Below are 25,777 nucleotides of genomic sequence, written 5' to 3'. Positions count from 1 at the left end.
ACGTGTTTTGCTGGAATTTTATTTTGACGTTTGGACTTGTAATTCACATTAGGACCCAATGTGTTTAGGGCCCAAGGCCATGTTTTATTTTATTGTTTTATTTTTTATTTAGCTTTTATTTTATGTTTTGGCTGAAGCGGTGAAACCCTAGCCGTTCTGCGTGACGGCTATTTAAGGGAGACTCTAGGAAACCCTTCGGCAGTCAGTTTTTACAACAGAGAAGTTCTCTCTGAGTTTTTATTCAATTGCGTTCTTCATCTTTTTTTTTCTTCTTCTTCTTCTTCTTTTTATTTCAATTATGTTTACCTTAGCCATGCGAGGCTAAGAACCTTTTAATCAACCTAAGGGTAATGGATTCCATGGATTGGTCTTGAGGATCTGCGTTTATTTCAAATCAGTTTTGTTTCCCTTCCCAACTCAGATTGATATCGTGCGATCGTGGATATTCAATCTGAGGTTCGCGATTGCGATTATGGAAAGGGATTAATCATCAGATTTGATGATTAGGTTGATTGACCCTATGACCTTAAATCAAGCGGGCTGATACTCTGCGATTGTATGAGTAGAAGCATCGTCTTTGATCAAATGCTAAGCGATCGCTTAGAGAGGGTTGTCAATTGAAAATAAGGATTCTGATCCGATTGACAAATCAATCACGATTCTGATATCTTCTTATCCGAGGAAAGACGTCCATGGAACCCAAACCTTAGGTTGGTTATTTTTAATTACGAATTTTTATTCCAAATTTATATTCTGCCTTTTTAATTATTGAATCAAAATCCAAAACCCCCCTTTTAATTTTCTGTTCTCATAAGCGATTTTAACCAAAACAATTTCCTTGAGAGACGACTTAGGGTTTCCACTTTACTGCAAATTTTCTGAACCCTAAAGAATTAATTTTTAATTTGCGCGAGTTCGACAACTCGTGTCAATGAGTTAGGGTATGATAGTTTGCAACTTAATTATGAGTGACGTCTTATTTGTGTTTGAGCTTAATACACATATATCATCTAGTGCACATATAGTAGCCCTGTAGATATTGGATCTTAGGAACGTACAAATAAAGAGTGGATATCTATTGTAATTTTGATCCATGACTACATCCTTGGTGCAATTGTATATTAATTCTAATTCAATTACAAGTATACCTATACAGTTTCCACATTAACACTACCATGAGTATATGACCGAATGGTGAAAAAAGTAGAGAAGTTTTCTTTATACTTATTGAAATTCACCTCTCATTCTTTATGGAATTTAATTGCAGGTACGTACGAGAACTCAAGAGAAAAAGTCAAGACGTGATTAATTTTGACTAGTTGGTCTTGCATTAGAATTTGAAGTATTTTGTGAGACTAGCCTACTAAGAGAACGTTTGACATATTTTTTTAGGGATATGTTATATTTACAAAGTCAAAATTTATAAACTCTTACAAACTACATTATGTACTATTGGTAGTATATATTACTACATGCTTAAGTAATATGTACTACCCATATACATAGAGTAATTATAAGAATTTGTAAACTTTGAATTTGTAAAATATAATCATTCTCATTTTTTTTAAAATTAAAAGTTACTTTTAAGCTAAAATTAAAAAAAAGAAGATCAAATTAAAAATAAAACTAAAAGTTGTTTGGTGAATATATAAAGTTATTCTGACTCACTCATTTTTATGTGAGTGTGACAGAAAAAATTATATATATATATACACACACACACACATTTTCATAAGCTTGATTTTTTATTTATTTATTAGAGCTCTGTACTTTGCAAGGGCAACCCTTGCCTCATCTTGTTTAAAGAATCTGTTTCTTGACTTAAGAAGCTCAATTTATTAACCATATGCACATATTTAGATTACCTTCTACGAGGAATCTTTAGGCAGATAAACATACAGATACTTCCGAAAGGATCGCATAAAAAGAAATTCTAAGTTATAACATATCATTACTTAAATTTGACATCGCAATAAAAGTAAAAACGATCACATCACTACAGTAAATGTTAAAAAATATAAGTTATAAAAAAATTTTCTGTATGAAATTTACCTTGTAAAATTTACCGTGATAATTTTTAAAGATATAACATATTAATATAATAAACATGCAAAAATAAATAATTAAATAATACATGTATAATATCTATCATATATATGTCATTATTCACATATATGTTACTATGTTTACATACGATAATTATTAAGGGGAAGGATATTGTAACAACCAAGTTACTACCAATCAATCTCACCGTTAGATCGATTATATGTTGATCCAACGGTTATATTTACTTCCATCTTTATATGGTTATGATTCCCCATATTTAAAGTGAAAGCCTTAAATATGGGAAATCATAATCATTCAAAGGTGGAAATAAATATAAAGTATTAAATTTGGAAAATCATGATCATACATAGATGGAAGTAAATGTAACCGTTGGATCAACATAATCGATCTAACGGTGAGATTGATTGGTAGTAACTTGGTAGTAAGTTGTTACAATATCCTTCCCCAATTATTAATTATAAAATTTTAAATTTGCTTAAATATAAATTAAAATATATATATACGTAAATATATAATTATATTAAAACATAAATAACAGAAATATAAATTGATGAATTATAAATAAGTATATATATATAGACACACACACACACGCATACACACATATATAATTATAAATTGCTAAATTATGGAAATGTAAATTGCTGAAGTATAAATTGAAAAAATATAAATTATTATAACATAAATTATTGAAAGAAATAACATAACATAAATTGGAACGTGGTATCCCATTGAGACCAATTAGGGAAAAAGGAGGAAAAGTAAAATAAATAACAAAATATCAATTCCATGAAGTTTATATTTTAGAAGAAAGAAAGAAGTTACCCTACTCTTAGTATTTACTTTTATATTTTCTTATTATAAAGCTTCGTCACTCTAAAATTCTTTTTTCCCCAAGACCCTTCACTTCTTGATTTCTCTCAACGTTGAAGCAATGACTAATGGCTTCTCTGATTTCTATTTATAGGGAAAATATTACCATACCAATGGTATATTTAATATTGTAATAGTAAAATATTATTTACCTAATAATTATTAAAGAAAATCTTTTCATGTGGAATGTTTGGAGTTTTTTTTAAATAATTTGTGATTAAATTATATATTTTGGAGTGTTGTGTGTAATAATTTATGATTGATTTATATATTTTTCGAGTGTTATTTATAATAATTTGTGATTGAATTATATATATTGGGATATTATTTGTAATAATTTATGATTGCTTTATATATTTATCGAGTGTTATTTATAATAATTTATGATTGAATTATATATTTTGAATTTTTTTGTAATAATTTATGATTAATTTATATTTTTTGGAGTGTTGTTTTTTAATAATTTGTGATTAAATTGTATATTTTGGTGTGTTTTATTTATTGTATAATAATAATAATAACAATAGTTTATTTATTTCAATATCAATCTTAAATGACGTATACTAAAGAATAACTAATATTTGTTAGAAATGTAGCTTCCATACTCATGGGGGGTGAATTGAGTATTACCAAATTTTCGTAAAAGCCCCCTTCTAGTTTCTAAATAATCATTTCAAGCAAACTTTGATATATGAAAAGCTAATCAATACATTCAAGCAATTCATAACATATAATATATCACAATTACAGAACTTATGCTAGCATATACAAGATATAAAAGAATAAATTAAAATGCTAGAAATAAAGAGTTTAGAGTTTAGAGAATTGCAAACATAATATATCCTGGTTTGGTCACAACCACTTATGACCTACATTCAGACTGAAGTCAATCAATCAATTCTTTCACTTTTCGTCAAGTTTCATGGGTGCTTGAAAAATCACTACAATCGTCCAAGACTTCGGGCTCTTGGATGCCTTACACTCTAACTTTACTTAGGTATTTGGGTACCTTTCAAATACAATGGGTCTCACAACCCTCTCAACTCAAGAATACAAAGGAGGAAGTGTTTGAAAATAAATACACACTCTCAAAGTGTGGATATACGACTTGAAGCATTATGGGTATATGGATTTTTGCAATACGAGCTCAAATATATTTGATCTTTGAAAGATATGAAAGAATATGCAAATAATAGTGTAGAGACTATCAAAGTATGCTTAAGATGCGTAGGGATGATGCCCAATTGGTTCTAGAGTTGTTGGGAATATATATAGTGATTTTTCTCAAAACTAGCTATTTATAGTCGTTATAAGCATTATGTCGCAGTGGTAATCGATTACCAAAGGTGGGTAATCGATTACCTCAAAAGGTAATCGATTACCTCACTATGGGTAATTGATTCCCAACCTGATAGTAAGAATATTGTTTCGTATTTTGAGCATAACTTGAGTTATACTTGTTGGATTGATGTGATCTTAGTCTCATTGGAAATATAAAAGAGAGATCTACAACTTTTATGAAGAACACAAGATCTAAATCCATCATATTGGATATGAAAAGTTGTCCAGAAGACAACATCGAATGTATGCAACAAGTTTTAAGTTCAAATGTGTTCTAACTTGCATCTAACCACTTTTTACAAAAGATCTTAACTTGATAAATATGTTTTGAAGTTATAAAACATGTTAAGGGTATTTTCCATGGGTTTTTCAAATTTATTTCAAGTATATAAAGGTTATGATTATACAATTTGAGAAAACACATTTACTTTGAGAAAAACTTTGAGCTTATGCAATGCAATCTACCATATACCCTTACAATCATATCTAAGTCCTAAAAGTGTGATCTAATAGGAATAAGAACTTAGCTTGTTGTGTTGATCCTTTGATCTTGATCCTCACTTGAACTTGGTGCTTTGAATTGTTGGATATGACAATACTTGACACTTTGTTGGTTTTGATCCTTTTATTTTCTTAAAGGTTTTCCATGGTTTTGTTGCCTTGATATTGATTTTTCTCTTCAAACCTCTTCATGTTTATTGCCCAAGTTTAATGATTATTGCTTTTGGATTGTCATCTTAATGCTTTTGATTCATTGCTCTTCTTTATTCTTCTTGCATGGCTTTATCATATATCTTCAATATATGCATATGGTTGATTTTTTTGCTCTTGATCAATGCTCTTCTCTTTTTATTGTTGCCACTTTGTTATCATTAAAACATACCTTATATCTACAATCTCCCCCGTTTTGATGATGATAAACTTAAAATTGAGAAAGAGTTAGTATAACAAATATTCTCAAATAATGTATATCAATAATCCCCCTTAATTTATGAATGGTTTGAAAATGTTATAATTATGAAAGTGAAGCATTGCAAACCAACATGTATGTATATGGTGGGATAATAAAATTTTCTCAATTTCATATATTTCTCTTCCTTTTGGCAACATCAAAAAACATAAACCAAGTTAAGCATACGAATTTATGAGCAATATAACAAATATCCATTAAGCATGGTGATAAAGACTACATGTTATTTACCAATAAAGCAAGAACATCAAAGCAACTAGCAATGCTCCCCCTTAATCCATGAATGGTTTCAAAGACAAAAGTATAAGAATTTTAGTGTCAACAAACCTCATTTTTACCTTTATAGTGCATTCTATCTTTTTCTTCTTTATTTTACCTTTTCTCCACGTGTTATGTAGAAGTGTGCTACATTTTCTCAAACGGCACTTATTCTCCCCCTTGGCAACATGAAAAGGCATTAAATATCCAATATATATAACAAAACATTCAAATGATCAAGTAAGTGCAAGTATGCCTTGGAAGTGGAATTAAATCATCAAGTGCTCAATATATCATAAATCCAACATAAATGATCCATGCAAGTCAAAACATCCAAATATAATCATATGATCCAAGTACAAAGCATTTATATCATAAATATCTAGGACATGCAAATAATAATACAATACGAAGCATCAAATCCTAGTTGAACATTGTATAGAGTATGACATGAGATATGATTTAAATTATTTTCTTCCATTTTTGCTAGCATAAAATAATATGTGCAAGTTGTAGGTATATGACTGGCATGAGATTAAGAATAGCATGCATAAGATTAATTAGCAAATATAAATCATGCGACTTTCAAAGCATAAATCATTTGACGTGCATTAGGTTGATCATTTTTCTCCCCATTGGCATCATACATAATGATAAATAATTATTGAACATAAGATTCCTTAAGCCAAAAGCATGAAAAGATGAACATATAAATCATTCCATACATGCATATCACTTGTAGTCCAACAATAAAAATCAATGTCAAATTTTGTACTATAAATGCCACTTGTTTTATGCTAGACAAATATTCATAATAATGATATATAATATGATGTCATATGCAAGCAAGTATGGAGTTTAGGAGACTTAGCTACCACATGGAGTATTTTGCTAACCAAACCCTTTTTAAAACATCTCCAATAGTGTCATCTTCATTTCTTTGTGAATTCTTGTCCTTCTTTTTGATGTTGGGATGGGTTTTCGCCTTGTGACTTTATTTCTTTTGTTGACCTCTTCTTCACTTTTCTTATCACCCAAAAGGATGTAGGCCAAATTTTCCACAACATGATCATCATAAGCATCCTTTCTAGTCAAAAAGGAATTAGTCTCTTCAAAAGCAACATAATAAAGAACATGATCAATGAGTTAATGGGGAGTTCATGACACAGGACCACCGTCAATAAGTTAAGTTATACTTATTCTTAGTAAGTGGGTCCAACACTATATATTAACCACTAATGAGATAAGCAACACTAACCATAGCAAGTGAGTTTGAACCCAAAATTTTAAGGCAACCTCACATTAGTATGCTCTCTCTTGACAACAGTTTCTGTGAGTACCCCAACCAGAGTCAGACAGGCTAAGGGAGTCCATGACAATTGACAGGCGACCCTTACTATAAATTCAGTTAGCCCAATTATACCAAGTGAATCTAATATTATATTTCAACCAAAAATCTTAAAACATTTAATTTATAGATCCTTTCACTTATATAATATTCATTTAACTGATTATCAACTAATATTTGAATATCTCAACAAAATTAACATAGATACTAATCTCGAGGACATACATGGATGATTTCGATTTACAAGCATCTGGACCGCTTTTGTAATCTAACGGAACCCGCGACCTGTAGTGTGTGTCTGAACCGTTTTCATTTAAAAATAAATCTAATAAAAGAACGCCGTTTGCACAAGGTTTAACCTAAACCCCTAACCTTGTTTCTGCGCGAGACACACTAACTGTGAATCGAAGGCTACGCGTCGCTCCTACATCCGCCGAAGGTTCAGGCAGCTACGGTGTCCATGGACGGCGGCGGGGACGGCGCTGTTTTAAACTTCCAAGTAAAGGTTAACCACGAAGCAAAACTGAAAGAATTGCTGCATAGAATAACCTCGATTGAGATAAAGCTATGCTCCGACGCCGCAAAAGAGTTCGTGAAGTTGTTAAAGGGCGAAGACGGAGGCGAAGTGCTCCGCGAGTACATTCGCGGTTCCCCGAAGTGTTCCGAGTTACAAGAAGCATGGAAGCTGAGGCAAGGGAAGCAAGGAATGTATTACATATTCGATTTGATTTCCACCATTCTGAGTCACCACGAGGGGAAGAGTGTTAAGGATTTGGATAAGTTCGCGAGGTTGATTATTGCAGAACACTTAAGCGACGTGTACAAGGAATTGAATAGCAAGGAATCGAAACGGCAGAAGAGTGCGCTTTTGCTCGTCGCTTCGATTGTGAGGCGCAGTGCGAGTTTGGCCTCTGAGGTTGCGAAGAGCTTCGATTTCAAGCTCGGCGAATTCGTCAGGCTCGCGGGAGATAAGAGGAGGAGGAACTCGAATTCGAATTCAAACAGCGAGAGAAAAAGGAGTGAGGTTTTGCTGAGGAAGTCGTTTGTTGGATTCGCAATGTCGTTTTTGGAGGTTGGCAGGCCTGGTTTGTTGCGTTGGGTTCTGCAGCAGAAGGAGATGTATTCTGGTGTTCTTCGCGGGTTGTGGAGAGATGATGATGAGACTTTAGTGTTTGTGTTGTCCACGTTGAGGGATAGGGTTCTGGTTGAAGAGTCGTTGGTGCCGCCAGGGCTGAGGAGTGTTCTGTTTGGGAGTGTGACGTTGGAACAGTTGGTTGATGTTTGTGGAAGGGAAGGTGGTGGTGATGCTGCTGAGTTGGCGTGTGATGTTCTTGTTAGGGTTTGTACTGATCCAAGCAATGGATTGATGCCTGATTTGAAAAGGCGTCCAACTCCGTTAAGGGGTAATCCGAAGAGAATCATGGGGCTCATGAAGAAGCTACGGGCAACTGAGGTTCAATATCATAGAGATTTGCTTTTGGCTATTGTTAATGCCAGACCTTCTTTTGGTTTGTCGTATTTGAAAGAGTTTCCCTACAACATTGAGAATTATAAATCATCTTCATGGTCAGAATTGTTTATATGCTTTTTTGTTTTTGGGTCTTGTATTCATTAAATTTATATATGAGTAATGCTAGCAACCCACACTTTGACACTCACTTTTCAACGGATACATTTTTTGTCCTCCTGGGGTAAATCTACACCACTTAATTACAAGACATGGATTAAACTAACTGCGTTTACACCTATTTTCTTGACAACAACTTCATTTCTGATACCATGTAAGTCCATGTGTTATAATTTAAGTTGGTGGGATATGAACTGCATGAGGGCTAATTTTTTTTTTTCCCTTTTTTAATGCTCTCTCTATTATTGAGTGAAAACTCATGCTAGCATCCACCTAAATGACCTGGTTCCACTCTCTATTATTAAGGTAAATAGAGAGTATTGACAATAGAGTGTCAAAGAGTGTGTTGCTACTATATCTCATATATGTATGTTTTTCTTTTCTCCATTCCTCTTGTATGGTTGGTGACTGATTTATTTGCAGGATTTCTGCGATATCTTTGGCAGCTCATTTGGTTTTATCAGTGGGCAATGGTGTTTCCAAGGAATTCATCAACTCTCGATCAAATGATACACATTCATTTGACAATATGGATTTGCACGATATCATGAAGTGCTTGTTTCCCCGTCCATTCAGCAGGTCAATGTTTAATAAGGGATTGCATCACGCTGAACCTTATGTGAAACATGGTACTCTAAGGCTTCTTCTGGAGTTACTCAAATTGCTGGACTATCTTTTTGGTTGTTTGAACCTTAATTCTAGTTCCAGCAATCCATTCATGCAACATATGATGTCTATCAAGCAAGAAATTCAGAATTATGTTCAAGCTTTTCTTCCTGATCTGCAGGTTTTATTAAATTTACTTTCCTCTTCAGATGCTTGTTCAGAAGTCCGTACCTCAAGTTTGAAGAGAAATTCATGTCATCAAGAACATAGCACCAATAGTAGAAAGAAGTTAAAAATGGATACTTCTGAGAGTGACATAGATATAGTTGTTGGTGGGATAAGTTCTGCTCCAGATATTGATTTGACTGACAACAGTGGAACAGTTGACAGTGCGCTTAGAGTAGATGCATTGGATGATGTGGAGGACTTCATGAATAGCATTGGGGAAATTTGGGGTGTGGACCTTTGTTCCATGGCTATTTGCACCCTGAAGGATGCAGAATCATACTTACTGTCCAAACTGCTTGATGCTCTCAGATATTATCGTGTATGTACAATTCTTAAAAATCATGTTTTATTCAATCCTTTGCGAGACACTACTACTGTGAAGTCTGTTATGTAATGGAAAATGTCCTGAGATCAATATATATATATATATATATATCTGTGTATGTGCATGTGCATGCTATACCGCAACTGTAGCGGATAGCGGCAACAATCTGCTACATGCAGTGCCATAATGCTGCAGGGAAGGAGTGCATGTTTCTGTTTTTACCCTCCATTTAAAGTCCAAGCTGTCAAATTTTAAAGGTTGAGTGGTCTTTTTAATCCATCTTTCATCTGATGTGTCAACCTCTATACTCTCTCTGTGTCCACCATTCTCTCTTGTTTCTGAGCAGACCAGAGGCCAGCTTCAACTTTTGGTGACTGGTGATCAGCTTCCACCTCCATTTCCGGCGATTCTCTCTATTCCAGACATTCAGTTTTTATGTTTGTGTTTTTTTTTTTTTTTTTTGGTTTCCGAACCTCTATATTACTCACTATATTATAACCTTTCTTGGTTCATCATTTTTTTGAATTTAATATCTGATTAGAACTTGAAGCTTTCACTTACATCTTCGTGGTGTTTGGCCATACTGTAATTTGATTCAGACCAAAACAGCATAATGCTGTAAACATAGTGTTTAAAACTGGGCATGATTTATAATTTAGTTTTTATTTGTTGACTAGAAAATGTCATTAAGGAGTTGTGTTTACCCCCACAACTTTAATTCTACAGTCATTTTATGAAACACCCCATTGTCTTTTTATTCATTTTATATGAGGAATTCTAATAAGTGCTCAGTGCAATACACCAGATTAGTCAGATAAGGACATGCGACAGAACAATTAAATGTGGAGCTGTTGTGTGAAATGCACTTGTTGCACCTAAGAATGTCTCCCTAACTAGTGGGTCAGCATCTTGCTGAACCATCCTAACTAGTGAAAGAAAGGAAGTTTGGTGTAATAGTTACTTTATTTTTTTAGAAATACATACATAGATACATATATATATATATATTTGTCTAAATAATGCTAATATGTATGAAGTTATCTTATATATTTGTTTTCTGTTTTTCTTGTGCAGCGCACTATGCCTTTCACTTTGGATAATTCGTTTGAATCTTTCAAGTTTCTTCTCAGAAAACCATTAGAGTTAACAAGTCATCTGCAGGTCTCATTGTTGGCTTTGCTTGTGGAATACATTGAATGGGGTCCAAACAATGAAATTCCTATAAGAACTCCACCCATGTTGTACAAATACCTACAGTCATTCATTAAATTGTTAATGTTTTCGCAAATCAATGAGACAAGAGATTATGCATACAGGTTGGCCATGGCAGCTATGTTCAGTACTGGTGCCTTTGACAGGAACCTTCATGAGATAGAAGCATGGCTTTTATTTTTACCTGGTTATAACAGAAAAAAATACCCCGTCAATATCTTGGAGGTGGATGTATTACAGAGTTTGACTTCATTTGTCATATCATTCTTGTGCGATGCTATTTCTACACTTGGGAATAATTTAGTTAAATATTGGAATATGCTTAAGAATTATGTCCATTGTTCGGAAGGTGGTAAAGGTAATTTCTTTGCATACATGGTCTAACTCTAAAGTCACTTATATCATATGCTGATTTTTTTATGGTCATAATATCCAGTAATGGTCCTGTGTCATGGCATGTCTTGGGAAATGTTACTATCTGGTGTTGCCAAAATTTTGGGGAAAGTTACAGCTCTTTATTGCTGATCTAGTGCTTTTCATTGCAGATTTATCACCTGATTTTAGTCCTTTTATCATATGTGTGCTGGAGAAGTGTCTAAAGGTGATCCGACCTAAATCAGGAACCTGCTCGTTGCCTAAAAAATCAATGGTATTATTGTATACTTGCAATACAGTCAAGTATCTCTTGCAAACACAGGTACAAAATACATAATTGGACATTTTTGCTTAAGTCTGCTTGCAGATGGTGCACATCTAATGTTAGATCTGTTCTTCTGATAGGTCGGTGCTGAATTGTTATCTGCTTTAGTTAATGCAGACTTGACCGAGAGACTTGGTGGCAGCTATGAATACGATGAAGTCTTTCATGGGTGGAAGCCACTGAAGAATTTGTTGGACTTTGTGCAGAGCATATCACACAAACAAAATTGTTGCCTCTTCTCTATAAATGAAGAATCTGGCCCTTCTGATGGTTCTTTGGGGAGTGCACTTGGTGATGTAAATAAAGTAAGTAGTGGGGCTCGTCATGAGATGGCTGAAACAACCATAGCTTTCATATCCTCCCTTATAATGGAAGGTACTGATAAAATATTGATGGATCAGCCATCACGTGTCATCATTTCATGTGACTTACTTGGAGTTCCTTTCTCGCTCTTATCATCAGTATTTTTTCTTGATCATAGCATTCTTCTCCATGCATCTAGGCTGTGGCCTATAATGTTTTATGCTGGTTTGGATATGGCCGTATCAGATCTTGGTAGTGATAGTCAAAATGCTGTTCCTGTTGGAACTTCTGATCTTACATTGTATCCAGACTCCCTAACTTGTAACCAACTTTTAGATGCTTCTGAAGGTGATGCTGCTGCATTTAGTATCTTTCTAAAACAGGCACCTTTTCATGTGATATTTGCTGTAATGATGTGTATGAATGGCCCTTGTGTTTCAAAGCTATCTAAAATACAAGAGCTTTTGCTGCATAAATTATCTGAGTCCGTAAGTGATTGCGCCCTCCTTCTCAACCTGCGATGTGTGTTGTTCTGGACTCATCAGATTCAGTTATGTTATGAAATTAAACCATTAGCTGAAATTGAACAACTTTTGAATTTCTGTGTCATTCTTGTAAGGAACTTATTAGCTAAATTATTGGTTCCAGAAAGTGCTTCTGACTGGTCTGTAAACTCTGCTTTTGGTTCTTCAAGCCACAAAATTCAAGAAGTGATTAAAACCATTTTTTGTCATCCTTCTGTTTTGATGTCATTATCCTTTTCTTTGGGAAATGGTCAGAACTTTGCAAATGACAATATAGGGAACGACTTCAGCATGCTAAATTTACTATCCAGAGAAGGGTTCCACAAATTTGGTAATCCAGTTTTAAATATATTGACAATGACTCTAGACTACATGTGGTCTTTATGTGGTACTCACCTTTGTGCATCAAAAGCTCGATATGTTGCTAATAATTTTGTGAAGGCTTTTAAAGGCCTTCAACAGAAGCTGTTTCAGGATATCAGAGATAGATTTGAACTGTGCTTGTGTGCTAAAGATATGATGCCTCTCCTACCAACATTGTATGCTTTCCGCGCTTTGTTTCGTTTCGTATCCCCTTTTCAGCTCCTTGAATTAGTAGATTGGATGTTTGGTAGAGTTGAGTTGGATGATTTGCCAACTAAGAAATCCTCTTTATCTGTTGGATGTTCCTTAGCTGCTGATGCTTTCAGCGCTTTGTCCATTTATTTTCAGCAGCCAACTGGAAACAGGGTACCGTATGATTTATTTTGGGAGATTGGTGAAAAGAATATGAAAGCTGATATTTTTGAGCAGATCTACTGTGAAGTAGTTGCCTTTTCAATAAGTTTTGAAATAGATTGTGCTGATAGGTGCTTGCTTGAAGCTGTCAATGCTGTGTATAAGCAGAAACATATGCAACAAGAAGCTTTTCATCCTTTGCTGTTGGTCATGAGGAAAATTATAATGATTACCCCAGTGAAAGTGCTTTCTCATTGTATATTCAAGATCAATGCGACAAAGGCTAAATTCTTGCATATTCTCACTGAACTGAGCTCTCTGCATTCATCAATCTTTGGACATTTATTTTTGGGTATAGTGAATGGAAGTTTACATCATGATTTTGGTATGATGGGACATGCCTTTGATCTTACTCTTTCAGAAGATCAGTTTATGCTGCTTTTACCAGCCGCTTTGTCATACTTGAGCTTAATTTCTGAGAGACTTGGGGAGCAGAATCACAAATATTTTAAACGTTTACCTTACTTTTATTCAAAGATTCTTTTAAAAGGTTTTAGTCAGTGGAAGAGCTTTTTGTCAAAAGACATATTTGAGGAAGATTATGGAGAATTCTTTCCGTCATCTATGCAACAACTTCTCTGTCTTATTGATTGTAGTCTTCTTGGAAAATCAATTCATATGTTGCAGTATCACTTTACTCTTAATGGAGATTCAATGAAAGTGAAGAAGCAACTAAATCTGTTTAAATCCATTTGCACGAAATATGTTTCTCTTGATGAGCTGATGGACTGTGATAGTCAAGCTATTGATAGGTATTCTCTGCACCAGTCTTTGAACATCATCAATCGTGTTGTTGCAAAGATATCACTTTGTAAAATATTGTTGTTCCATAAAGAAACAGGTGGGGATTTGAAAGAGGTTGCTGTAGAAATGCAAAACAAACTGGTGGCATCCAGGATTCATTTCATAAACATTTTGGTGGAAATTTGGCAGTTTATTGTTAAGAAATTTTCTGTTGCCTCTGATGAATCTGGAACTGGAAAAGGCACAAACATTTCATTGCTATATAATCACTTGGAAGTCTTTGTGTTAAAAAGTATTCTTGAATTGGCTGTTGAGATGCAAAGTGATCTTATTCATTTGCAATCTGTTCCTTTCCTTGAGCAATTATTCAGATCTGCTCTTCTATATAGGTTTGGTGATCCTACAACAATAGAAACCCTCCAAGTTATATTAACTCAGCTTAATGAGGGTAAGCAAACATATGATTTACATCTTCGGTTGTTACTTGCTCACTCTCAGTTTGCCCCCACTCTCCATTCAGTGCGCAAACCAGCGGGTTCCTTTTTGAAGCCTGTATCCAGCATTCTGAAATGTCTTGTCATTCCTTCTCTCGACCATTATGAAAATGATGAGAAGCATAAAGAGCAAACAACTGAGCTCTCTAGGGGACCATTGGAAATTTTTAAATTGCTTTGGATACTCTTGTGGACAAAGGCTTGTCAAACTGGTTTAGATTCTGGAAACGATGTTGGCATAAATTTAAAAGAACTGCATGCACTACTATGTCATTCTTATGGGGCAACAGTCAGTCCGATTGATTTCATGATATACAATCTGATGCAAGAAATTGAGTCCAAAAGTGGATCATGGTCTCGGAATGTTGAGTTTGATTCAGAAGTAATTGAAGAATGGTCCCGAAGCCAACATAAAGATAACTTTCCAATTGACCCTGACATATGTGTGTCAACCGTTCTTTATTTTCCCTATGACAGAAGTATCTCTGATAGGCTACCATCTGTAAATAAGATTGAACCAGATATTGTCAGGAAAAAGGTTGAGCCATGTGTTTAAGTTACCTACCTTAAGCAATGTTTCCTGTTTATAGTTTTGTACCAGTTTTAGTTTTTGTCATAATTTTAACTAACTATTTAAAGTCCCTCCTTTACAGATGCTTTCTTCCCAAGTTGAAGTTAGAGAATGTTATGATCCTGTATTTATCTTGCGTTTCTCAATTCATAGCCTATCAAAGGCGTATATAGAGCCTGTGGAGTTTGCTGGGTCAGGGTTGCTTGCAATTGCATTTGTTGGAATGTCTTCGCCTGATCAGGGGATAAGAAGATTAGCTTATGGTACTCTTGATAAATTTAAGAATGCAGTAGAGGTTGGTAATCAGTTTCAGTTTATGCATATTGCTTTCTTATCATCATATAACATTTCATTTTGGTAATCCCAGATTTATTTTTTTGTGTTTTAAGATTGAGTTAGTAATTTATTTATTCGTATTTGATTGACACTTTTTTCCCCCCTTTCTTGTGTGCAAAAAGCTACTTATGGAATAATCTGATTTGACTTGGTGGAAAATTTGTATGTGTGTGTACGCATATATTCCTTGTTGAAAGATTGTGGTTAATTAACAATCTTAATGCCTTACAGAAATGCCCAAAGAAGAAGGATGTTGTGGGACTTCGGCTTCTATTAAATTCTGTTCAAAATAGTGTAGAAGAGCCATGGCAAAGAATTCCATCAGTTATTGCTCTTTTTGCTGCAGAGGCATCTTGTGTATTGTTAGACTCGTCACATGATCATTATGCAGCTATAAGTACATTGTTGATACACTCTTCTAAGTTGAATATGAGGGTATATATCTATGGTCTTGAAATTTTCTTTCACAATCTGTTGACTTTTTTTTTTCCTGATTTACATAAAATCTTTTGCTTCGTGATGAAGAATAACTCTGTTTTATGTTCCATTTACTTCAATTGTGTAGGCTATACCCCTGTTTGATAACTTTTTTTGGAGTACATCTGTCAATTTTAAAGCAGAAAGGCTTTGGATGCTTCGGCTAGTATATTCTGGGCTTAACACGGATGATGATGCCATGATATATATCAGGAACTCTATCCTTGAGAGTCTAATGAGCTTTTATGTCTGTCCTCTTTCAGATGTTGAGTCAAAGGACCTCATTATTGAGGTAATGACACATTCTTAAAGTTCCCCCCAGCCCACCCCACCTTTCGGTCTATCATATTGCTTTAACTTTTAGTGTTGGACTAGTATATCTTCATCTTTTGGTATGATTTGATGAAAATTACCAAGATTGTGTTTCTTCCCAGCTTCATCTATTCATCTTTTAACTTGGTTTTCAAATTGTGATTGAATCATGAATCAGAATGCCAATTTTTTGAATTGTTGGATTGAATTGAATCGAGTGTCATAAATTGTACAATTTACAACACTAATATAGGTCTAAATTTACGTTTTGCATTATAAGTTATATACTAATTTTTGAATTATTAAAGTTAAATATTTCATCCCATAGCAGAGGCACTGAGGCAGCATAAAAAATTATGTTTTGATGATTCTAGCAGTCTTCTCTAACCATCAGCATCAAGTAGCAGAATGCATTGCACACTGCCAAAGAGCCATGAACTTTTTACTTCTTAAACCTCTAAACAGCTATACCTTCTGCCAAAAAAATGAGATACTCTTCCAATCTATATGGATGCATCACAAAATTCGTTGTAGACGGAGTACTCAGTTATCAAGCGACTGGACAGTGTAAAAATTGATGGTTTCTAGTCTCAGAAACAAAAACAAGTGACGAATGGGAGGGGTTTAAAGCTTTAATCCTAGACTCGCCCCGATCAGGATTGCCTCCATTGGAGGATACCTGTGGTTTATCCAAAAAATATTTGGGAAAGAGAAGTTTTTAGGTTTGTGAACCTGCAAGGTACTTGTGAGTTTATAGCACTAGGTAGTAATTAATTTCTAGCTTGTCCACTGTCCACCTTTCAAGCTTATTGGGTATTGACATGAGAGGGCATACCTGAATCACATTGTCTATTCTTTCATTTGGACATTATGCTGCTCCTTGGTCTATTTGGCGAGAGGGCGAAATGCTTGTATCTTCAAAAACTCTTCTGAGCCATTTGATCTGATATGTATGAGGCAGGTCTGTTTGTCTGGCCTCTCTTTGGTGTTTGATCCATGATCTTCTATACAGAATCTTTCCTAATAGTTATGCAAAAGGAATAGAGAAATGATTATTTGTTTTTTGTTACTTTGCGGCTTTCCTGGGAGAATATCTTATCCTACACTTGTTTTTTGTAACCTTTTTTTTCTTTCTCTCATAATATTTTCTTTTACCTCCTCCTATCCCCCGGGTCCCCTGCAACCAAACAAAAATTTGTTGAGTCCAACAGACTTTCTTACCTATTAATTTTACAAATTTTGCTGGCTGAGAATGAGTTTACAATGGGTAATTATGAGATTGTTTAAGGAGAATATTATTAATAATTGATCAATAAATTTTGTGTGACAGCTGGTAAAAAGTCGTGTTTTAACTAATTTACATGTCAACACTGTACATAATATACATTTGGGGTGTTATAAATATACTTGGTGATCTGATTAAATGTTTGCTTATTTCATAAAAAGTTGGCTGCTAGATTAATTGGAACTTTGTAGCTAGAATTTCTTAGTTAAATGTGTTTCTATTGTTGCCTTGATGGACCTAACTTTTATACTTAGAAACTACCAGTTAGTTGAAGCATGAGAACTATTATTTATAGTTTCTATTATTAGCTTGAATGTTTCATTGCTGTGACAGCTGGTAAAAAGTCGTGCTTGGATCTAATAGTCACTTCTCCTTTAAAAAACGATTATCCACACGGACAGCTTGGTCTAAAACCTGATTGATGCCTCTGAGTGTGACTTGCCTACCTGAAAGAACAGTGAAAAAGTGATATGAACTTGATTGTTAGCACTTGTGAATTTATATGGTTTGAGATTTATGCTGTTTGATGAAATATGCTTTTTTCCTATGTATCATTTCTAACTGTAACTCTAATCCTTTGAGTATCTTTCTACCAATATAATCGTAAGGCTATCTTATTTTCTCCGCAGGTTATAAAGAAGTCTGTCAAATTGCATAAGATTGCTCGTCATTTAGTGAAACATTGTTCTCTATTTTCATGGTTTTCGTCTCTTGTCTCAGTTACTAAAGAGAGGCTTAATGGAGATGAAAATAGATTTTTCTTGAAGCATGTGTTGGTAATCTTGAAGGTAAGTGCTTAATTCTCATTCAGTTTGCAGTTCCTGTTTGAGGTCCTCCTTCGCTCTTCCCTACTTGCACCTTTATTTTGTTTCTCCGGTTTTATGTGTTAATGTTTTCCCGATTTTCTTTGAATGTGTTGGGGGTTGCTAAATTTATGACTTGTAAGCGTGCATATTTTTGAGCAAGCTTGTTCATTGAGCATGGTGTTGAAGAGGGTATGTGGCAATTTGATTCTTTGATAATTTAAGCTTTTCTGAAAAGGAGGAAGTTCAAAATTCAAATCGTAAAACAATAATTTACTTGTCTTTTGTGCTTGTTGAACTGTATTTGGGACCTAAGACTGACCATGAAACTCCATCCTAACTTCTTTCGCATACTTGGTCATTTAGCTCTTATCAGATATATATTTGCTTGGTTTAACTTCAATACCACAAAAGTTATCCCCTAAAATTGTTAGTCAAAGCTGTCTTCTTTTTATTCCTTTTACTGGAAATAAAATATATTGACTGATTAGCTATTGACATATTCTAACAGTTTATACTTTAAAAAAACAGTTGTCCTTTTTTTATTTTTTTTATTTTTTAACTTTCAGTTTTTTTATTCTTTATCACTGAGTACCCCTAGCCTTTATTATTCAGATTGTTAATGATGTTATTTCATCCGGAAGCATCTCCAAGTGGTTGCAAAATTATGGCCTTGAGCAGCTCATGATGCTTTCATCTAACCTATTTAATTTCTTACTCCATGATGTAACATTGGCAAATGAAACTGCGGGACTAGTTAATCCTTTTCTACAAATGATAGCATCGATGTTGAAATTATCTCAAAAAAGGAAAATATATCAGCCACATTTTACCCTATCATTTGAGGGGTTATATCAGATATACCAGGCTGGCAGCACATGTAATCAAGCAACGAATAGCATTACTTCGGAGTTTGCTCTTGAAGCCATTCTTATGAATGCTCCTCCTGTCTCCATTTTTTTAATGGTATTTTCTTCAATCCCCATCATTTATTTATTTTTTATCCTGAAACACTTGATTATAAATTACCCTACTTAAATATATTTTATAAATTATTTGTGAAGACATGATTAAGATCCATCAATATTGGTTTGTTATATATTTTAATATTTTTATTAGATTTTAGCTGTGCAGAAATGCAATTGGTTTTCATAGTGTGTTGGTTATTTCTTGTGATAATGATACCTAAGATGAAAATAGTAAATGAAATTCACTGTTCATACTTCATAGAATATAAATTTGCGCAGATGTTATATGTTTAGGTATGATTATACCTTGCACTGTATATAATAATCTAATTTACTTTATCATGCTATTGTGAAAGCGTTACTTTTGAAAATATTGTCGACTTGTTTGTTGTGGTTTTTCTCACTTCAGAATATTAAGCGTTTTTTCCTTAAGAGAAATTTGTATTTATCAGGCTACAGCTCTAATTCTGATTAAGCCAAAACTTCTGTATATTTTTATCTGAACGCTTTTAATCATTGATTTTGGCAAATGAGTGGGTAGAACGTATCATTCAATGACCACACACACTCCCAACGAGATGGTGCAAGCTGTTACGGGATGATTCAAGATTAAACTGTCATTGAAGTCGTTGTTAGGAAGATGTTGAGGACATTGCAACAGTAACCAATCAACCAGGGAAGTTATTAGCTTAACTGATGTAGGACTTAGACGCAAGAAAATGAACGAATCATTTTGAAGTTTTCTTCCTCTCTTCCGTTTTACCGAGAGTTTGTAGTTACATACTTAATGGTGGTGCTTTCATCTAGGTGGCTCATCCAATTGTTCGCCATGCAAAGCACCACTGTTACGAATGTAACTGAGAACTCTCAGTAAAATGGAAGAGAAAATCAAATAAAGGAAGAAAATTTTAAAATGATTCATTCCTTTTCTCAGCTTGCAGCTTTTTATTTATACTACATGGTTTTTACTTTTTACACATCCTACATCTATATTACTAAGCAGCCTTTCTTCTAACTCCTACATCAGTCACGCTAACTTCCCTAGTTAGTTGGTTACTGTTGCAAGTCGTCAACATCCTCCTAACAATGACTTCAATGACACCTTAATCTTGAATCATCCCATAACAGCTTGTACCATGTCGTAACACGCACACTCCAAAATACGCACTTGCATGAGTTAATTATTTTGATTTTTTTGTGTATGTATTAGTTTTATACCAAGTGGGTCTTGCATGTGAATAACTACACTTAAATGTATACAGAATCAGGAAAGGCTTCAAAGTTTTCTTATCTGGGCAATTACAACTGCCTTACAGTCAGAGTCTTCGCAAAGGCAGAGGTCCAATGAGTCTGACATCTTTTTCACTAATAATTTTGGGGAAGACTCTCAAAAGAACTCATTAGTGTCAAAATTTCTACGCTGGTTAACAGCATCAGTAATCATGGGGAAGATCCATCAGAAATCCGGTGATATGGATTCTGGATTTGCAGAAGTTCATAATTTAGAATCCCTGAATTCTTTACTGGTGCATGTTGAAAATACCTCCGGACAAAGACATGATATTAAAATTGGTTGTGAAGAGTTACTGGCTTCTACAATTTTCTATCTCCAACTGCTTCTTGGTATAAATCACGAAGTGTTACCATCAGTTGTATCTGCTCTCTCTCTCCTAATTTTTGGTGCCTCGAATTTTGCAGGTATGCTACTTTATACATTTAATATGGTTTGTTGGGTGCAATTGTGGTGGTCAGGGTTGATCTTCAGTTAGATATTTGTACCGGCACTCTTGTTTTTGGCTAGATGTTTACTGTTTTTACTTCATTATGTAGTTGACAAAACTGATTTATTGCAAGGCTACGTTACCTTCATATCATCACACAGTTCAAGGGTACGGTGCCCTCCCGAAGCTAATCCGGCTTGGAGATGGTAATTTTTCAGTCTTCTAATTTCTTAACCTTTCTCATTGTTGCGAATCTAACAAGTGTACTAGTCGAACAAGTAATAAAATGATGAGCAAAGATCGTTCCCACGAGGATTTGTGTCAAGCACCAACTAACCATATGTATTTGAGTTGAATCAACCAAAAGATCATTGATTGCTTGATTTCTTGTCACCAGAAATAAAGTTGAATCGCATAAAAAATTAAGATTTGATAAAACAAATAAAATTTACTTATAATTTAAACAAGTAGTCAAATGTCATTTTCCCTCAAACATGAATTTATAGATGAACTAATTTCCATTATGAATTATCTACTATGTGATGTTGATCAACCTTTTTCTTATCATCTCAAGATGTAATCCCTTACTACCCTGATAGACACATTAATCAGAAACCCCAATCCCTTGGTGATTCCTTTCTTAATACATACATTAATTACTAAGGTCTTAAGATCACATCAGAATCCTAGCATCAATCCCTTGACTACTAGAACACTGATGATGAAGTTGTCAAAAATAGAGAAACAATGTAAACATGTCTGTTCTACACTATTCCTCAACATGAAGAATTAATCAAGACAACTTCATACAATCACATAATAGATAAACAAAACATTTAATTAACCATTCATAAATTCAAACTTGAGTTCCATTGAATCAGACTACAAAGGACTCTACTCAGACATAATACAAATAATAACAAGAGAAGAAGAAGAAAGATCAAACTCCATTGTCATGATAGTTGAGTCTTCAATCTTCAAGTACAATTACATGAAAGTATACTAACTATTACAATACTAAGTCCTAAGAATTTGGAAAGTCAGAGAAAATGAGGAGTCAGATCAGATCTATGAAAGATCTGACCTGATCTCCCTTCTCCTAGTGTGATGGGAAAAGTCAGAATATCAGAGAATGGATATGAGAGAGTTGAATCTGATGATAGTATCCCAGAGTATGAAGGCCCCTTGTCCTTTTATAATTTACAAATTACAACTGAAAATTGACATGGGCGCTAAAACTCTCATTTCTGGACGTTTTAGCGCTCAACCTTGACGGATGCCCAACTGCTTTTAACTGTCTTGGGCGCTAAAACGCCCAGTTTTGGCCGTTTTAATGTTCAGCACCAGCATCTTTTGTGCAGCAGGGCGCTAAAACGCTCAGTTTTGGGCGTTTTAGCGCCCAACACTTAGAATTTTCCAATTTTCAGAATCTTCTTCCTTCTCTCTTTTGCTTCTTTGAGCTTCAATTCCCTACAAGAACAATGTAAATTTTCAATACAACTTCCAGAACTTGTATTTAGGAATTTATAAGACATTGACCTCTTTTTCATCCATTTAATCACACAAATTTATACTAATTCATGCTCAAAAACCTGATGAACTAAGGGTTCATCACTCATCCTTACGTGGTCTGTAGTTATTATCTTAAACAAGGAAAACATAATTCCTTACTTAAGTTTTTATAATTCCCGAGTCACGTCCAACATATTCAAAACTATACGGGAGCTATAAAGGGGTCAGGCTCAAATTATACGCCTGGTGTCAAGCTGGCTTCTTTGACAGCACCCCTATAATTAGGAACATTTATTAACAAAATCATCCATTTGCATTTGAGTTTTGATTATCAACATCTTGAGTGAAATTTGGCAACATTGATTCCATAATAAGTTCACTAGCATCAAATTAGCTGTAGGTGAATTTGAATATTTTACATAAGATACTCAAATGAACTGGAAAATGTATATTTTACTGCTATTACAATCGAAGTCTGGTTGGATTTTTGGTATTCTTCTATGCTTCAAAACTAATCATATTTGACCTATTCGTTGTTTAGGTCCTTTTACCAGCCTTGGAAGGATCATTCATTGGAGCTCACTGATTTACAGAAGATGGAGGAATTTCATGCTTGCCTGACTTTATTAGTGATTGTCTCAAATGTGCTTGGTGGAAAGAAATTAGAGTCGGCTTGTTTATCCCCTCTAGATTTAGAGAGATCTGGCTTATTTCAATGGGAAAGAAGTTTACTAAGAGACTGAGTGTTTATAGTAATTTTTTTTATGGGTTTGATTTTTCTTATAGGTGATAAAATTATCTCATATACACATGTAAAAGTGTGTAGTGGGGTTTGTGAAGCCATATGAAGAAAAGAGAGCAAAAAGAAAATATGGGCTCCACATATTTTGATGTGTGTGTAGGAGATAAAATTATTTCCTACAATATGAGAGATAATAAACCGAATTTTTTTTGTATCTTAGAAATCTACTTGTTAGTGTCAAAGTAACAATGTAATTTAACAAAAAATGTATAAAATTTGCCAATCGAGTAGTGCCTGCAAGTTCATCTGCACGACCTACTGGATTTGATTCGTTTATAGAAGTTGACGACGTTGCTAATTTGTCGATATATATGCCCATAACTTTGCAAAACTCAGGTTTTTCCCATAAAGAAATGTTAATATGCTTTCAATTTCTATTAAAAATATGTGCATTGAATTTTAATTAAGAAAACTGTAATATACCGTTAATAAAATTCTCATTAGTAATCATCTTAATTTTACACACGTGAAGAGATATTTAATTTTACCCATTTGATACAAGTTGATTTTTTTTTAATATTGTAACATAAAATAAACAGTCATGGTTTACTCTCCATTTTTACTTTTTTTAAAAATAAAATATAATAAAACAAGTTTATATGAAAATTAAATCGTTAGATTATTGTTTACATCATGTACATATTTATTTCTAATATTTTGTTAATTTTTAATTGAAAAAATATATTGAAGAATTCTGCCTTACAAATTTTCAGGACATCTTAGAGGAGTCATGGCATAGAGTCACGACACGACCTTTCATTCATTAATTTTTTTTAGTAGTTGTGGCTTTATACTACTAAATTAATATATTATTCTTGTAGCCAGGTACCATTAAGCTTCGTCTATGAGCTGAGGTCCAGTAAAGGTATATAATAGATAGTTTTATCTTATTTTTATAAAAGGCTAATTATATGAATCGAATTTATGATTTCTAAATTATATGGTAACAACACGAACCCTTACATTAAGGTTTTCTTTTGATATTAAATAAATTTAATTTAAAAAAAAAATATTTTTATCAAAATATTAATTATTCTCTGCACCAGTCTTTGAACATTGTCAATCGTGTTGACGCAAATATAACACTTTGTAAACTATTATTGTTTCATGAAGAAGCAGGTGGAGATTTGAAAGAGGATAGTGGAGATTTGAAAGAGGATAGTGTAGAAATTTGAAACAAATCGGAAGCATCCAGGATACGTTTCATAAATATTTTGGTGGACATTCGGCAGTTTATTATTTAGAATTATTCTTTAACCTCTATTAATCTGGAACTAGAAAAAGCACAAACATTTCATTTCTATATAATCACTCTTAATATTTTTTTAAGTTGTCTTTTTTTAAGTGTTTGTGGTTTGCTGACCTCTTATATAGGAAGTTATCTTATTTATTTATTTTTATCTAAAAAATTATTTGTTTTTGGAGAACTTCTCGTGCGTGCCTTTTAGAATGAGTATTTAATTTTGATTAATAAAACCGTAATATACCATTGCTAAAATTTTTATTATTAATCATCATAATTGAAGCACTTATTAATACAATTAAAATTTCATGATTATTTATAAAAACTATTTTACTAAATGCCCAACAACATCTCTAGTCAACCAACCATGAGCACATTACATATATATACAGTGTGGAAAATTCACATGTAGACCAATCCAATATTGTCTCTTATCCTTTAGTGTTGTTCAAAGCACTGGCCATGATCACCATGTGATCAATGATATAATGGACATAGTAGAAAAATGAGGCGAATACAATTGTTCTTACTGCTTAAGGGAATATAGGTGGCCCGCAAACCTGTTCTCAGAATGTGTCTTCAGATTTATTTATTTATTCTGGAATTATTTTTGCGTGTGGTGTTTTATATGTCATATATGTATTGATCCTATTGATGTACCATCTAGAAATTTTTTTTCTACAAGAGCTTGACTCAATTCTCTCCTAAGAACTTTTGTAGTTTCAAAAATATAAAAGCAAGTGAATCAATGATGGGGATCATAATACCCAATTTTATTAAACTCAACAATAATTCATTGTGTACATAAAAATAAATGGAGGTTAAAGATGCTATTGGAACATGGATTGGAAATGATCAAAGTCTTTGTGCTCTCTTTAATGATTTCTATCGGAATTTATTCTTTGAGGAAACCTACCAAAGACCTTGGTGGCATACAATACCAATTTCGTGATCAGACTCGACCTATGCTAGACAGACCAATTGATCATGCTGAAGTAGCTAAAGCTTTTATTAGAATGGGAGCATTCTAGGCCCTTGGTGATGATGTTTTTTCTCATATTTTTTTTTTTTGTTTTTAACCAAGTTGGTAGTTTATGTAAGAACTATTAGATTTATGCGGAAGCGATTTAAGACCTAGTACATTGGTATGTTTATGGAATCATCCTCGTCTCGTATTTACCTCTTGACGTGCAGATCTCCGTAGAATCACCTTGCGTGTGATTCCCCTTCAGCCACTGGCGGACCCAGTCACACGCACATGTCCGCAAGTGCGTACATGAATTTTTGAAAAAAAATAAAAAATTGTTTTACATAGGAAGAGTTTCATAATATGCCTTCTCCCAAGTTCGA

At 33.8% G+C, this 25,777-nt stretch overlaps 1 protein-coding gene across 1 annotated transcript; it reads left to right on the top strand.

Annotated features, from left to right (window-relative positions):
* The first annotated feature begins 7,317 nt into the window (after positions 1 to 7,317).
* LOC133315092 (uncharacterized) lies at positions 7,318 to 23,409 on the top strand. The gene is made up of 13 exons (XM_061516659.1): positions 7,318 to 8,423; positions 8,908 to 9,637; positions 10,718 to 11,204; positions 11,401 to 11,552; positions 11,636 to 14,935; positions 15,051 to 15,263; positions 15,536 to 15,739; positions 15,870 to 16,073; positions 18,008 to 18,166; positions 18,797 to 19,147; positions 20,412 to 20,847; positions 20,980 to 21,076; positions 22,924 to 23,409. The coding sequence occupies exons 1-13, from the start codon at positions 7,318 to 7,320 to the stop codon at positions 23,123 to 23,125; spliced, it is 7,641 nt and encodes a 2,546-aa protein (XP_061372643.1). The 3' UTR covers positions 23,126 to 23,409.
* The last annotated feature ends 2,368 nt before the right edge of the window (positions 23,410 to 25,777 follow it).

This window comes from Gastrolobium bilobum, unplaced genomic scaffold, assembly GCF_033153095.1.
Source record: "Gastrolobium bilobum isolate Gb01-03AN ecotype WA unplaced genomic scaffold, APGP_CSIRO_Gbil_v1 utg13672, whole genome shotgun sequence".
NCBI classification, from domain to species: Eukaryota; Viridiplantae; Streptophyta; class Magnoliopsida; order Fabales; family Fabaceae; genus Gastrolobium; species Gastrolobium bilobum.
The sequence above is the reverse complement of the archived record's forward strand: the minus strand, read 5'-3'. Positions and strand labels throughout refer to the sequence as shown.

Bases quoted from the DNA above. Each gene is read 5' to 3' on its own strand.
- LOC133315092 (XM_061516659.1), top strand. From the start codon at position 7,318: ATGGACGGCGGCGGGGACGGCGCTGTTTTAAACTTCCAAGTAAAGGTT. The intron at 14,936-15,050 runs GTTGAGCCATGT...CCTCCTTTACAG, and splicing joins CAGATATTGTCAGGAAAAAG to ATGCTTTCTTCCCAAGTTGA. The intron at 18,167-18,796 runs GTAAGTGCTTAA...TTTATTATTCAG, and splicing joins ATGTGTTGGTAATCTTGAAG to ATTGTTAATGATGTTATTTC.